We start from the raw sequence: 16,820 nt of genomic DNA, 5'->3' as shown, positions 1-16,820 counted from the left end.
AGAAGTGTGTCTGGGCCCCTGAGTAAGAAGTGTGTCTGGGCCCCTGAGTAAGAAGTGTGTCTGGGCCCCTGAGTAAGAAGTGTGTCTGGGCCCCTGAGTAATAAGTGTGTCTGGGCCCCTGAGTAAGAAGAGTGTCTGGCCCCTGAGTAAGAAGTGTGTGTGGCCCCGGAGTAAGAAGTGTGTCTGGCCCCTGAGTAAGAAGTGTGTCTGGGCCCCTGAGTAAGAAGTGTGTCTGGCCCCTGAGTACGAAGTGTGTGTGGCCCCGGAGTAAGAAGTGTGTCTGGGCCCCTGAGTAAGAAGTGTGTCTGGGCCCCTGAGTAATAAGTGTGTCTGGGCCCCTGAGTAAGAAGTGTGTCTGGGCCCCTGAGTAAGAAGTGTGTCTGGGCCCCTGAGTAAGAAGTGTGTCTGTCCCTGGAGTAATAAGTGTGTCTGGGCCCCTGAGTAAGAAGTGTGTCTGGGCCCCTGAGTAAGAAGTGTGTCCGGCCCCTGAGTAAGAAGTGTGTCTGGCCCCGGAGTAAGAAGTGTGTCTGGGCCCCTGAGTAAGAAGTGTGTCTGGGCCCCTGAGTAAGAAGTGTGTCTGGACCCCTGAGTAAGAAGTGTGTCTGTCCCTGGAGTAATAAGTGTGTCTGGGCCCCTGAGTAAGAAGAGTGTCTGGGCCCCTGAGTAAGAAGTGTGTCTGGGCCCCTGAGTAAGAAGTGTGTCTGGCCCCGGAGTAAGAAGTGTGTCTGGCCCCTGAGTAAGAAGTGTGTCTGGCCCCGGAGTAAGAAGTGTGTCTGGCCCCGGAGTAAGAAGTGTGTCTGGGCCCCTGAGTAAGAAGTGTGTCTGGGCCCCTGAGTAAGAAGTGTGTCTGGGCCCCTGAGTAAGAAGTGTGTCTGGCCCCGGAGTAAGAAGTGTGTCTGGCCCCTGAGTAAGAAGTGTGTCTGGCCCCGGAGTAAGAAGTGTGTCTGGGCCCCTGAGTAAGAAGTGTGTCTGGGCCCCTGAGTAAGAAGTGTGTCTGGCCCCTGAGTAAGAAGTGTGTCTGGACCCCTGAGTAAGAAGTGTGTCTGGGCCCCTGAGTAAGAAGTGTGTCTGGCCCCTGAGTAACAAGTGTGTCTGGGCCTCTGAGTAACAAGTGTGTCTGGGCCCCTGAGTAACAAGTGTGTCCTGCCCCGGAGTAAGAAGTGTGTCTGGCCCCTGAGTAACAAGTGTGTCTGGGCCCCTGAGTAAGAAGTGTGTCTGGGCCCCTGAGTAAGAAGTGTGTCTGGGCCCCTGAGTAAGAAGTGTGTCTGGGCCCCTGAGTAAGAAGTGTGTCTGGGCCCCTGAGTAATAAGTGTGTCTGGGCCCCTGAGTAAGAAGAGTGTCTGGCCCCTGAGTAAGAAGTGTGTGTGGCCCCGGAGTAAGAAGTGTGTCTGGCCCCTGAGTAAGAAGTGTGTCTGGGCCCCTGAGTAAGAAGTGTGTCTGGCCCCTGAGTACGAAGTGTGTGTGGCCCCGGAGTAAGAAGTGTGTCTGGGCCCCTGAGTAAGAAGTGTGTCTGGGCCCCTGAGTAATAAGTGTGTCTGGGCCCCTGAGTAAGAAGTGTGTCTGGGCCCCTGAGTAAGAAGTGTGTCTGGGCCCCTGAGTAAGAAGTGTGTCTGTCCCTGGAGTAATAAGTGTGTCTGGGCCCCTGAGTAAGAAGTGTGTCTGGGCCCCTGAGTAAGAAGTGTGTCCGGCCCCTGAGTAAGAAGTGTGTCTGGCCCCGGAGTAAGAAGTGTGTCTGGGCCCCTGAGTAAGAAGTGTGTCTGGGCCCCTGAGTAAGAAGTGTGTCTGGACCCCTGAGTAAGAAGTGTGTCTGTCCCTGGAGTAATAAGTGTGTCTGGGCCCCTGAGTAAGAAGAGTGTCTGGGCCCCTGAGTAAGAAGTGTGTCTGGGCCCCTGAGTAAGAAGTGTGTCTGGCCCCGGAGTAACAAGTGTGTCTGGCCCCTGAGTAAGAAGTGTGTCTGGCCCCGGAGTAACAAGTGTGTCTGGCCCCTGAGTAAGAAGTGTGTCTGGGCCCCTGAGTAAGAAGTGTGTCTATCCCTGGAGTAATAAGTGTGTCTGGGCCCCTGAGTAAGAAGTGTGTCTGGCCCCGGAGTAAGAAGAGTGTCTGGGCCCCTGAGTAAGAAGTGTGTCTGTCCCTGGAGTAATAAGTGTGTCTGGCCCCGGAGTAAGAAGTGTGTCTGGGCCCCTGAGTAACAAGTGTGTCTGGGCCCGGAGTAAGAAGTGTGTCTGGGCCCCTGAGTAAGAAGTGTGTCTGGCCCCGGAGTAACAAGTGTGTCTGGCCCCTGAGTAAGAAGTGTGTCTGGCCCCGGAGTAACAAGTGTGTCTGGCCCCTGAGTAAGAAGTGTGTCTGGGCCCCTGAGTAAGAAGTGTGTCTATCCCTGGAGTAATAAGTGTGTCTGGGCCCCTGAGTAAGAAGTGTGTCTGGCCCCGGAGTAAGAAGTGTGTCTGGGCCCCTGAGTAAGAAGAGTGTCTGGGCCCCTGAGTAAGAAGTGTGTCTGTCCCTGGAGTAATAAGTGTGTCTGGCCCCTGAGTAAGAAGTGTGTCTGGCCCCGGAGTAAGAAGTGTGTCTGGGCCCCTGAGTAAGAAGAGTGTCTGGGCCCCTGAGTAAGAAGTGTGTCTGTCCCTGGAGTAATAAGTGTGTCTGGGCCCCTGAGTAAGAAGTATGTCTGTCCCTGGAGTAAGAAGTGTGTCTGGCCCCTGAGTAAGAAGTGTGTCTGGACCCCTGAGTAAGAAGTGTGTCTGGGCCCCTGAGTAAGAAGTGTGTCTGGCCCCTGAGTAACAAGTGTGTCTGGGCCTCTGAGTAACAAGTGTGTCTGGGCCCCTGAGTAACAAGTGTGTCTGGGCCCCGGAGTAAGAAGTGTGTCTGGCCCCTGAGTAACAAGTGTGTCTGGGCCCCTGAGTAAGAAGTGTGTCTGGGCCCCTGAGTAAGAAGTGTGTCTGGGCCCCTGAGTAAGAAGTGTGTCTGGGCCCCTGAGTAATAAGTGTGTCTGGGCCCCTGAGTAAGAAGAGTGTCTGGCCCCTGAGTAAGAAGTGTGTGTGGCCCCGGAGTAAGAAGTGTGTCTGGCCCCTGAGTAAGAAGTGTGTCTGGGCCCCTGAGTAAGAAGTGTGTCTGGCCCCTGAGTACGAAGTGTGTGTGGCCCCGGAGTAAGAAGTGTGTCTGGGCCCCTGAGTAAGAAGTGTGTCTGGGCCCCTGAGTAATAAGTGTGTCTGGGCCCCTGAGTAAGAAGTGTGTCTGGGCCCCTGAGTAAGAAGTGTGTCTGGGCCCCTGAGTAAGAAGTGTGTCTGGGCCCCTGAGTAAGAAGTGTGTCTGTCCCTGGAGTAATAAGTGTGTCTGGGCCCCTGAGTAAGAAGTGTGTCTGGGCCCCTGAGTAAGAAGTGTGTCCGGCCCCTGAGTAAGAAGTGTGTCTGGCCCCGGAGTAAGAAGTGTGTCTGGGCCCCTGAGTAAGAAGTGTGTCTGGGCCCCTGAGTAAGAAGTGTGTCTGGACCCCTGAGTAAGAAGTGTGTCTGTCCCTGGAGTAATAAGTGTGTCTGGGCCCCTGAGTAAGAAGAGTGTCTGGGCCCCTGAGTAAGAAGTGTGTCTGGGCCCCTGAGTAAGAAGTGTGTCTGGCCCCGGAGTAACAAGTGTGTCTGGCCCCTGAGTAAGAAGCGTGTCTGGCCCCGGAGTAACAAGTGTGTCTGGCCCCTGAGTAAGAAGTGTGTCTGGGCCCCTGAGTAAGAAGTGTGTCTATCCCTGGAGTAATAAGTGTGTCTGGGCCCCTGAGTAAGAAGTGTGTCTGGCCCCGGAGTAAGAAGAGTGTCTGGGCCCCTGAGTAAGAAGTGTGTCTGTCCCTGGAGTAATAAGTGTGTCTGGCCCCGGAGTAAGAAGTGTGTCTGGGCCCCTGAGTAACAAGTGTGTCTGGGCCCGGAGTAAGAAGTGTGTCTGGGCCCCTGAGTAACAAGTGTGTCTGGCCCTGGAGTAACAAGTGTGTCTGGCCCCGGAGTAAGAAGTGTGTCTGGCCCCGGAGTAACAACTGTGTCTGGCCCCTGAGTAAGAAGTGTGTCTGGGCCCCTGAGTAAGAAGTGTGTCTATCCCTGGAGTAAGAAGTGTGTCTGGCCCCGGAGTAAGAAGTGTGTCTGGGCCCCTGAGTAAGAAGAGTGTCTGGGCCCCTGAGTAAGAAGTGTGTCTGTCCCTGGAGTAATAAGTGTGTCTGGCCCCTGAGTAAGAAGTGTGTCTGGCCCCGGAGTAAGAAGTGTGTCTGGGCCCCTGAGTAAGAAGAGTGTCTGGGCCCCTGAGTAAGAAGTGTGTCTGTCCCTGGAGTAATAAGTGTGTCTGGCCCCTGAGTAAGAAGTGTGTCTGGCCCCGGAGTAAGAAGTGTGTCTGGGCCCCTGAGTAAGAAGTGTGTCTGGCCCCGGAGTAAGAAGTGTGTCTGGGCCCCTGAGTAAGAAGTGTGTCTGGGCCCCTGAGTAAGAAGTGTGTCTGGGCCCCTGAGTAAGAAGTGTGTCTGGCCCCGGAGTAAGAAGTGTGTCTGGGCCCCTGAGTAAGAAGTGTGTCTGGGCCCCTGAGTAAGAAGTGTGTCTGGCCCCTGAGTAAGAAGTGTGTCTGGGCCCCTGAGTAAGAAGTGTGGTATTGGAGAGACATGATGAGACAGTCAGTGATGGAGGGTCATGATGAGACAGTCAGTGATGGAGAGACATGATGAGACAGTCGGTGATGGAGAGACATGATGAGACAGTCGGTGATGTAGAGACATGATGAGACAGTCAGTGATGTAGAGACATGATGAGACAGTCAGTGATGGAGAGACATGATGAGACAGTCCGTGATGTAGAGACATTATGAGACAGTCAGTGATGGAGAGACATGATGAGACAGTCAGTGATGGAGAGACATGATGAGACAGTCGTGATGGAGAGACATGATGAGACAGTCCGTGATGTAGAGACATTATGAGACAGTCAGTGATGGAGAGACATGATGAGACAGTCAGTGATGGAGAGACATGATGAGACGGTCGGTGATGGAGAGACATGATGAGACAGTCAGTGATGGAGAGACATGATAAGACAGTCAGTGATGGAGAGACATGATGGGACAGTCAGTGATGGAGAGACATGATGAGACAGTCAGTGATGGAGAGACATGATGAGACAGTCAGTGATGGAGAGACATGATGAGACAGTCAGTGATGGAGAGACATGATGAGACAGTCGTGATGGAGAGACATGATGGGACAGTCAGTGATGGAGAGACATGATGAGACAGTCGTGATGGAGAGACATGATGGGACAGTCAGTGATGGAGAGACATGATGAGACAGTCGGTGATGGAGAGACATGATGAGACAGTTGTGATGGAGAGACATGATGGGACAGTCAGTGATGGAGACACATGATGAGACAGTCAGTGATGGAGAGACATGATGAGACAGTCAGTGATGGAGAGACATGATGAGACAGTCAGTGATGGAGAGACATGATGAGACAGTCAGTGATGGAGAGACATGATGAGACAGTCAGTGATGGAGAGACATGATGAGACAGTCGTGATGGAGAGACATGATGGGACAGTCAGTGATGGAGAGACATGATGAGACAGTCGTGATGGAGAGACATGATGGGACAGTCAGTGATGGAGAGACATGATGAGACAGTCAGTGATGGAGAGACATGATGAGACAGTCGGTGATGGAGAGACATGATGGGACAGTCAGTGATGTAGAGACATGATGAGACAGTCAGTGATGGAGAGACATGATGAGACAGTCAGTGATGGAGAGACATGATGAGACAGTCAGTGATGGAGAGACATGATGGGACAGTCAGTGATGTAGAGACATGATGAGACAGTCAGTGATGGAGAGACATGATGAGACAGTCGGTGATGGAGAGACATGATGGGACAGTCAGTGATGGAGAGACATGATGAGACAGTCGGTGATGGAGAGACATGATGGGACAGTCAGTGATGGAGAGACATGATGAGACAGTCGGTGATGGAGAGACATGATGAGACAGTTGTGATGGAGAGACATGATGGGACAGTCAGTGATGGAGAGACATGATGAGACAGTCAGTGATGGAGAGACATGATGAGACAGTCAGTGATGGAGACACATGATGAGACAGTCAGTGATGGAGAGACATGATGAGACAGTCAGTGATGTAGAGACATGATGAGACAGTCAGTGATGGAGAGACATGATGAGACAGTCAGTGATGGAGAGACATGATGAGACAGTCAGTGATGGAGAGACATGATGAGACAGTCAGTGATGGAGAGACATGATGAGACAGTCGGTGATGGAGAGACATGATGGGACAGTCAGTGATGTAGAGACATGATGAGACAGTCAGTGATGGAGAGACATGATGAGACAGTCAGTGATGGAGAGACATGATGAGACGGTCAGTGATGGAGAGACATGATGAGACAGTCGTGATGGAGAGACATGATGAGACAGTCAGTGATGGAGAGACATGATGAGACAGTCGGTGATGGAGAGACATGATGAGACAGTCAGTGATGGAGAGACATGATGAGACAGTCAGTGATGGAGAGACATGATGAGACAGTCAGTGATGGAGAGACATGATGAGACAGTCGGTGATGGAGAGACATGATGGGACAGTCAGTGATGTAGAGACATGATGAGACAGTCAGTGATGGAGAGACATGATGAGACGGTCAGTGATGGAGAGACATGATGAGACAGTCGTGATGGAGAGACATGATGAGACAGTCAGTGATGGAGAGACATGATGAGACAGTCGGTGATGGAGAGACATGATGAGACAGTCAGTGATGGAGACATGATGAGACAGTCAGTGATGGAGAGACATGATGAGACAGTCAGTGATGGAGAGACATGATGAGACAGTCAGTGATGTAGGAGCGCTCTCTTTCAAGGTCAGTAGTGATTCCTCCAGCTGTGGGGCTGCGCTCCTTTCTCCTCCGTTATCTCCTCCTCTTCCTCCTCCTCTTGTTTCCCTCCCATCTTCCCTGGGAATCTCTCCCATCCTCGGGCACCTGCAGCATCCTTCCCTGCCATCCCTCCTGCCCCTGCCCCCTCCCTCCTGCCCCTGCTCCGCTCTGCTCCGTGTGTGTCCTGTGTGTGTCCTGTGTGTGTCCTGTGTGTGTCCTTTGTGTGTCCTGTGTGTGATGTTTGCCCTTTATGTGTGTGACAGGTGAGGACCTGGTCGGTGACACGCAGCCCTACACATGTGTGAACAGCCGCACCAGAGATGTGACATGGACCCTCACACTCGCCACAAGCCCCAGATCTGTGGGGGCTCCCTGCGGAGGGTGGGGGAATGACTCTCCCTCCGGATCACAGCTGGATCTCAACTCCATCCTCCTGGATTGGGCCTTGGACCCGACACTTTCCTACAGACCTTGGCCATGTCGCCACCGGCATCAGCGGCCAGCGAGAGCAGCACCGGATCCGTACCGCAGGAAAGCACCGATGCTGCACGAGAACTGGTGAGCAGACCCGACTGAGGCGTACCACCGGCGACACAGAGCTGTCACCCCGACATGACACAACACCACAATTTATCTACAATACACTATGTCACCCCGTATAACACACTGTCACCCCACTACAATACACAGCTGTCACCCCGTATAACACACAGCTGTCACCCCACTACAATACACAGGTGTCACCCCGTATAACACACAGCTGTCACCCCACTACAACACACAGCTGTCACCCCGTATAACACACTGTCACCCCACTACAATACACAGCTGTCACCCCGTATAACACACAGCTGTCACCCCACTACAATACACAGCTGTCACCCCGTATAACACACAACTGTCACCCCACTACAATACACAGGTGTCACCCCGTATAACACACAACTGTCACCCCACTACAATACACAGCTGTCACCCCGTATAACACACAACTGTCACCCCACTACAACACACAGCTGTCACCCCGTATAACACACAACTGTCACCCCACTACAATACACAGCTGTCACCCCGTATAACACACAACTGTCACCCCACTACAATACACAGGTGTCACCCCGTATAACACACAACTGTCACCCCACTACAATACACAGCTGTCACCCCGTATAACACACAACTGTCACCCCACTACAACACACAGCTGTCACCCCGTATAACACACAGCTGTCACCCCACTACAATACACAGCTGTCACCCCACTACAACACACAGCTGTCACCCCGTATAACACACATCTGTCACCCCACTACAATACACAGGTGTCACCCCGTATAACACACAACTGTCACCCCACTACAATACACAGGTGTCACCCCGTATAACACACAGCTGTCACCCCACTACAATACACAGCTGTCACCCCGTATAACACACAACTGTCACCCCACTACAATACACAGCTGTCACCCCGTATCACACACAACTGTCACCCCACTACAATACACAGCTGTCACCCCGTATAACACACAACTGTCACCCCACTACAACACACAGCTGTCACCCCGACATGACACAACACCACAATTTATCTACAATACACTATGTCACCCCGTATAACACACTGTCACCCCACTACAATACACAGGTGTCACCCCCGTATAACACACAACTGTCACCCCACTACAATACACAGCTGTCACCTCGTTTAACACACAACTGTCACTCCACTACAATACACAGGTGTCACCCCGTATAACACACAACTGTCACCCCACTACAATACACAGCTGTCACCCCGTATAACACACAACTGTCACCCCACTACAATACACAGCTGTCACCCCACTACAACACACAGCTGTCACCCCGTATAACACACAGCTGTCACCCCACTACAACACACAGATGTCACGCCGTATAACATACAGCTGTCATCCAACTACAGCACACAGCTGTCACCCCACTACAACACACAACTGTCATCCTGTATAATAAAGAGCTGTCACCCCACTACAACACACAGCTGTCACCCCACTACAACACACAACTGTCACCCCGTATAACACACAACTGTCACCCCACTACAACACACAGCTGTCACCCCACTACAATACACAGCTGTCACTCCGTATTACACACAGCTGTCACCCCACTACAACACACAGCTGTCACCCCACTACAACACACAGCTGTCACCCCACTACAACACACATCTGTCACCCCGTATAAAACACAACTGTCACCCCACTACAACACACAGCTGTCACCCCGTATAACACACAGCTGTCACCCCACTACAACACACAGCTGTCACCCCACTACAATACACAGCTGTCACCCCGTATGACACACAACTGTCACCCCACTACAACACACAGCTGTGACCCCACTACAACACACAACTGTCACCCCGTATAACACACAACTTTCCCCCCACTACAACACACAGCTGTCACCCCACTAGAACACACAACTGTCACCCCACTACAACACACAGCTGTCACCCTACTACAATACACAGCCACCCCGTATGACACAGAACTGTCACCCCACTACAACACACAGCTGTCACCCCAGTACACCACACAGCTGTCACCCCACTACAACACACAGCTGTCACCCCGTATAACACAGTCACCCCACTACAATACACAACTGTCACCCCACTACAATACACAGGTGTCACCCCGTATAACACACAACTGTCACCCCACTACAATACACAGCTGTCACCCCGTATAACACACAACTGTCACCCCACTACAACACACAACTGTCACCCCACTACAATACACAGCTGTCACCCCGTATAACACACAGCTGTCACCCCACTACAACACACAGCTGTCACCCCATATAACACACAGCTGTCACCCCACTAAACCACACAAATGTCACCCACTACAACACATAGCTGTCATCCCGTATAACACACAACTGTCACCCCACTACAACACAAAACAGTCACCCCACTACAACACACAGCTGTCACCCCAGTACAACACACAGCTCTCACCCCACTACAACACACAACTGTCACCCCGTATAACACACAACTGTCACCCACAAACAACACACAGCTGTCACCCCACTACAATACACAGCTGTCACCCCGTATGACACACAACTGTCACCCCACTACAACACACAGCTGTCACCCCAGTACAACACACAGCTGTCACCCCACTACAACACACAGCTGTCACCCCACTACAATACACAGCTGTCACCCCGTATGACACAGAACTGTCACCCCACCACAACACACAGCTGTCACCCCACTACAACACACAGCTGTCACCCCACTACAACACACAGCTGTCACCCAACTACAACATACAACTGTCACCCCACTACAACACACAGCTGTCACCCAACTACAACATACAACTGTCACCCCACTACAACACACAACGGTCACCCCGTATAACACACAGCTGTCACCCCACTACAACACACAGCTGTCACCCCACTACAACACACAGCTGTCACCCCACTACAACACACAACTGTCACCCCGTATAACACACAGCTGTCATCCCACTACAACACACAGCTGTCACCCCACTACAATACACAACTGTCACCCCACTACAACACACAACAGTCACCCCACTACAACACACAGCTGTCACCCCAGTACAACACACAGCTCTCACCCCACTACAACACACAACTGTCACCCCGTATAACACACAACTGTCACCCACAAACAACACACAGCTGTCACCCCACTACAATACACAGCTGTCACCCCGTATGACACACAACTGTCACCCCACTACAACACACAGCTGTCACCCCAGTACAACACACAGCTGTCACCCCACTACAACACACAGCTGTCACCCCACTACAATACACAGCTGTCACCCCGTATGACACAGAACTGTCACCCCACCACAACACACAGCTGTCACCCCACTACAACACACAGCTGTCACCCCCACTACAACACACAGCTGTCACCCAACTACAACATACAACTGTCACCCCACTACAACACACAGCTGTCACCCAACTACAACATACAACTGTCACCCCACTACAACACACAACGGTCACCCCGTATAACACACAGCTGTCACCCCACTACAACACACAGCTGTCACCCCACTACAACACACAGCTGTCACCCCACTACAACACACAACTGTCACCCCGTATAACACACAACTGTCACCCCATTACAACACACAGCTGTCACCCCGTATAACACACAGCTGTCATCCCACTACAACACACAGCTGTCACCCCACTACAATACACAGCTGTCACCCCACTACAACACACAGCTGTCACCCCACTACAATACACAGCTGTCACCCCGTATGACACAGAACTGTCACCCCACTACAACACACAGCTGTCACCCCACTACACCACACAGCTGTCACCCCACTACAACACACAGCTGTCACCCCGTATAACACACAACTGTCACCCCACTACAACACACAGCCGTCACCCCGTATAACACACAACTGTCACCCCACTACAATACACAGCTGTCACCCCACTACAACACATATCTGTCACCCCATATAACACACAGCTGTCACCCCACTAAACCACACAAATGTCACCCCACTACAACACATAGCTGTCATCCCGTATAACACAAAACTGTCACCCCACTACAACACACAACAGTCACCCCACTACAACACACAGCTGTCACCCCAGTACAACACACAGCTGTCACCCCACTACAACACACAACTGTCACCCCGTATAACACAAAACTGTCACCCCACTACAACACACATCTGTCACCCCACTACAACACACAGCTGTCACCCCGTATAACACACAACTGTCACCCCACTACAATACACAGCTGTCACCCCGTATGACACACAACTGTCACCCCACTACAACACACAGCTGTCACCCCAGTACAACACACAGCTGTCACCCCACTACAACACACAGCTGTCACCCCACTACAACACACAGCTGTCACCCCACTACAACACACAGCTGTCACCCCACTACAACACACAGCTGTCACCCCACTACAACACACAGCTGTCACCCCACTACAACACACAGCTGTCACCCCACTACAACACACAACTGTCACCCCGTATAACACACAACTGTCACCCCACTACAACACACAGCTGTCACCCCACTACAACACACAGCTGTCACCCCGTATGACACACAACTGTCACCCCACTACAACACACAGCTGTCACCCCAGTACACCACACAGCTGTCACCCCACTACAACACACAGCTGTCACCCCACTACAACACACAGCTGTCACCCCACTACAACACACAACTGTCACCCCACTACAACACACAGCTGTCACCCCACTACAATACACAGCTGTCACCCCGTATGACACACAACTGTCACCCCACTACAACACACAGCTGTCACCCCACTACAATACACAGCTGTCACCCCGTATGACACACAACTGTCACCCCACTACAACACACAGCTGTCACCCCACTACAACACACAGCTGTCACCCAACTACAACATACAATTGTCACCCCGTATAACACACAACTGTCACCCCACTACAACACACAGCTGTCACCCCACTACAACACACAGCTGTCACCCACTACAACACACAACTGTCACCCCACTACAACACACAGCTGTCACTCCATATAACACACAGCTGTCACCCCACTACAACACACAACTGTCACCCCACTACAACACACAACTGTCACCCCGTATAACACACAACTGTCACCCCACTACAACACACAGCTTTCACCCCACTACAACACATAGCTGTCACCCCGTATAACACACAGCTGTCATCCCACTACAACACACAGCTGTCACCCCACTACAATACACAGCTGTCACCCCACTACAACACACAGCTGTCACCCACTACAACACACAACTGTCACCCCACTACAACACACAGCTGTCACTCCATATAACACACAGCTGTCACCCCACTACAACACACAACTGTCACCCCACTACAACACACAACTGTCACCCCGTATAACACACAACTGTCACCCCACTACAACACACAGCTTTCACCCCACTACAACACATAGCTGTCACCCCGTATAACACACAACTGTCACCCCACTACAACACACAGCCATCACCCCGTATAACACACAGCTGTCACCCCACTACAACACATATCTGTCCCCCCGTATAACAAAACTGTCACCCTGTATAACATAGATGTCATCCCACTACAACACACAGCTGTCACCCCGTATAACACACAGCTGTCACCCCGTATAACATACAGCTGTCATCCAACTACAACACACAGCTGTCACCCCATATAACAAAACTGTCACCCTGTATAACATAGATGTCATCCCACTACAACACACAGCTGTCACCCCGTATAACACACAACAGTCACCCCACTACAACACACAGCTGTCACCCCGTATAACACACAACTGTCGCCCCATTACAACGCACAGCTGACACCCCACTACAACACACAGCTGTCACCCCGTATAACACACAGCTGTCACCCCGTATAACACACAACTGTCACCCCATTACAATGCACAGCTGACACCCCACTACCACACACAGCTGACACCCCACTACAACACATAGTTGTCACCCCGTATAACACAAACCTCTCATCCTGTATAACACACAGCTGTCACCCGACATGACACAACACCACAATTTATCTACAATACACTATGTCACCCCACTACAACACACAGATGTCACGCCGTATAACATACAGCTGTCATCCAACTACAACACACAGATGTCACCCCACTACAACACACAACTGTCACCCCACTACAACACACAGCTGTCACCCCGACATGACACAACACCACAATTTATCTACAATACACTATGTCACCCCACTACAACACACAGATGTCACGCCGTATAACATACAGCTGTCATCCAACTACAACACACAGATGTCACCCCACTACAACACACAACTGTCACCCCACTACAACACACAGCTGTCACCCCACTACAATACACAGCTGTCACCCCGTATGACACACAACTGACACCCCACTACAACACACAGCTGTCACCCCAGTACACCACACAGCTGTCACCCCACTACAACACACAGCTGTCACCCCACTACAACACACAGCTGTCACCCAACTACAACATACAACTGTCACCCCGTATAACACTCAACTGTCACCCCACTAAAACACACAGCTGTCACCCCACTACAACACACAACTGTCACCCCACTACAGCACACAGCTGTCACCCACTACAACACACAACTGTCACCCCACTAAAACACACAGCTGTCACCCACTACAACACACAACTGTCACCCCACTACAACACACAGCTGTCACCCCACTACAACACACAGCTGTCACCCCACTACAACACACAGCTGTCACCCACTACAACACACAACTGTCACCCCACTAAAACACACAGCTGTCACCCACTACAACACACAGCCGTCACTCCATATAACACACAACTGTCACCCCACTACAACACACAGCTGTCACCCCACTACAACACACAGCTGTCACCCCACTACAACACACAACTGTCACCCCGTATAACACACATCTGTCACCCCACTACAACACACAGCTGTCACCCCGTATAACACACAGCTGTCACCCCACTACAACACACAGCTGTCACCCCGTATAACACACAACTGTCACCCCACTACAACACACAGCCATCACCCCGTATAACACACAGCTGTCACCCCACTACAACACATATCTGTCCCCCCGTATAACAAAACTGTCACCCTGTATAACATAGATGTCATCCCACTACAACACACAGCTGTCACCCCGTATAACACACAGCTGTCATCCAACTACAACACACAGCTGTCACCCCATATAACAAAACTGTCACCCTGTATAACATAGATGTCATCCCACTACAACACACAGCTGTCACCCCGTATAACACACAACTGTCACCCCATTACAATGCACAGCTGACACCCCACTACCACACACAGCTGACACCCCACTACAACACATAGTTGTCACCCCGTATAACACAAACCTCTCATCCTGTATAACACACAGCTGTCACCCGACATGACACAACACCACAATTTATCTACAATACACTATGTCACCCCACTACAACACACAGCTGTCACCCCATATAACACACAACTGTCACCCCGTATAACACACAACTGTCACCCCGTATAACACACAACTGTCACCCCGTATAACACACAGCTGTCACCCCACTACAACACACAGATGTCACGCCATATAACACACAGCTGTCACCCCGTATAACACATAGCTGTCACCCCGTATAACACACAGCTGTCACCCCACTACAACACACAACTGTCATCCTGTATAATAAAGAGCTGTCACCCAACTACAACACACAGCTGTCACCCCACTACAACACACAACTGTCACCCCGTATAACACACAGCTGTCACCCCACTACAACACACAACTGTCATCCTGTATAATAAAGAGCTGTCACCCAACTACAACACACAGCTGTCACCCCACTACAATACACAGCTGTCACCCCGTATAACACACAGCTGTCACCCCACTACAACACACAGCTGTCACCCCACTACAACACACAACTGTCACCCCACTACAATACACAGCTGTCACCCCGTATAACACACAGCTGTCACCCCACTACAACACACAGCTGTCACCCCACTACAACACACAGCTGTCACCCCACTACAACACACAACTGTCACCCCGTATAACACACAACTGTCACCCCACTACAACACACAGCTGTCACCCCGTATAACACACAGCTGTCACCCCACTACAACACACAGATGTCACGCCGTATAACACACAACTGTCACCCCGTATAACACACAGTTGTCACCCCACTACAACACACAGCTGTCACCCTATATAACACACAACTGTCACCCTATATAACACACAGCTGTCACCCTGTATAACACACAGCTATCAATGTCATCCCATATAAAACAGAGTTATCCCCCCATATAACACTCGACTGTCACCACAGAATAAGGCATAGATGTCACCCCAATATAAAACACAGGGCTCACACAAATGCACAGACACCTCTCCATTTAGTCTACACCTGGATGCTGCCAACTTGACTGGCAGAACATGGGGGTCTGGGGACCCCGACTGATCAGGATTCATGACATCTCTTGCGGATGATGGGAAGACTTGTCCAATAAACGTGGCTACGTACAGTATGTAGGTGGAAACTTGTGTTTATCCTGGGGGCAGCCAAACAATAACTCCCACCTCTTACACTACCCTATACAAGACACCGTCCCTGAAATATTACCCCACCGCTGCGTATTACCCCAATACAAATACAAACTGTCCTAAATACCCCCCTACAAGTGTCTAATGGCTGCAGCTCGAAAAAACAAAACAGCATCACACCCCAAAATCCCCCCTACAAAGCCCAATTCTAGAAATCATTCAGATCACCCATAAATGGCTGAATCCTAAAAAACACCCCATGGTCCTGTCCTAGAGAACATCCTGTCATCCGAACATGGGCCAACCCTGGGAAAAAAACTTCTACATGGACCAAAGACCCCAAATCACCCCAAATCACTCGTACATGGTCCAATCCTAGAAAACACCCCAAATCACCTGTACATGGTCAATACTAGAAAATACCCCAAATCACCAGTACATGGTCCAATACTAGAATATACCCCAAATCACCCGTACATGGTCCAATACTAGAAAATACCCCAAATCACCCGTACATGGCCCAATACTAGAAAATACCCCAAATCACCCGTACATGGTCCAATACTAGAAAATACCCCAAATCACCCGTACATGGTCCAATACTAGGAAATACCCCAAATCACCCGTACATGGTCCAATACTAGAAAACACCTCAAATCACCCGTACATGGTCCAATACTAGAAAATACCCCAAATCACCCGTACATGGCCCA

The 16,820-nt window shown here is 51.1% G+C and overlaps 1 protein-coding gene across 2 annotated transcripts in view; it reads left to right on the top strand.

Annotated features, from left to right (window-relative positions):
* The first annotated feature begins 6,809 nt into the window (after positions 1-6,809).
* TMEM151B (transmembrane protein 151B) overlaps positions 6,810-16,820 on the top strand; it is a 33,340-nt gene continuing 23,329 nt past the window's right edge. Inside the window, exons 1-2 of one of the 2 annotated variants that reach the window (XM_075848917.1) lie at positions 6,810-6,882; positions 7,161-7,455. In XM_075848917.1, coding sequence (XP_075705032.1) covers positions 7,375-7,455 — 81 coding nt within the window. In that variant the 5' untranslated portion in view covers positions 6,810-6,882; positions 7,161-7,374. Of the gene's footprint in view, positions 6,883-6,962; positions 7,456-16,820 lie in introns of those variants that run through there. The other variant, XM_075848916.1, reaches the window with a different exon arrangement.

This window comes from Rhinoderma darwinii, unplaced genomic scaffold (genome assembly GCF_050947455.1).
Source record: "Rhinoderma darwinii isolate aRhiDar2 unplaced genomic scaffold, aRhiDar2.hap1 Scaffold_543, whole genome shotgun sequence".
Lineage (NCBI taxonomy): Eukaryota > Metazoa > Chordata > Amphibia > Anura > Rhinodermatidae > Rhinoderma > Rhinoderma darwinii.
This window is presented reverse-complemented; position numbering and strand designations above follow the sequence as displayed.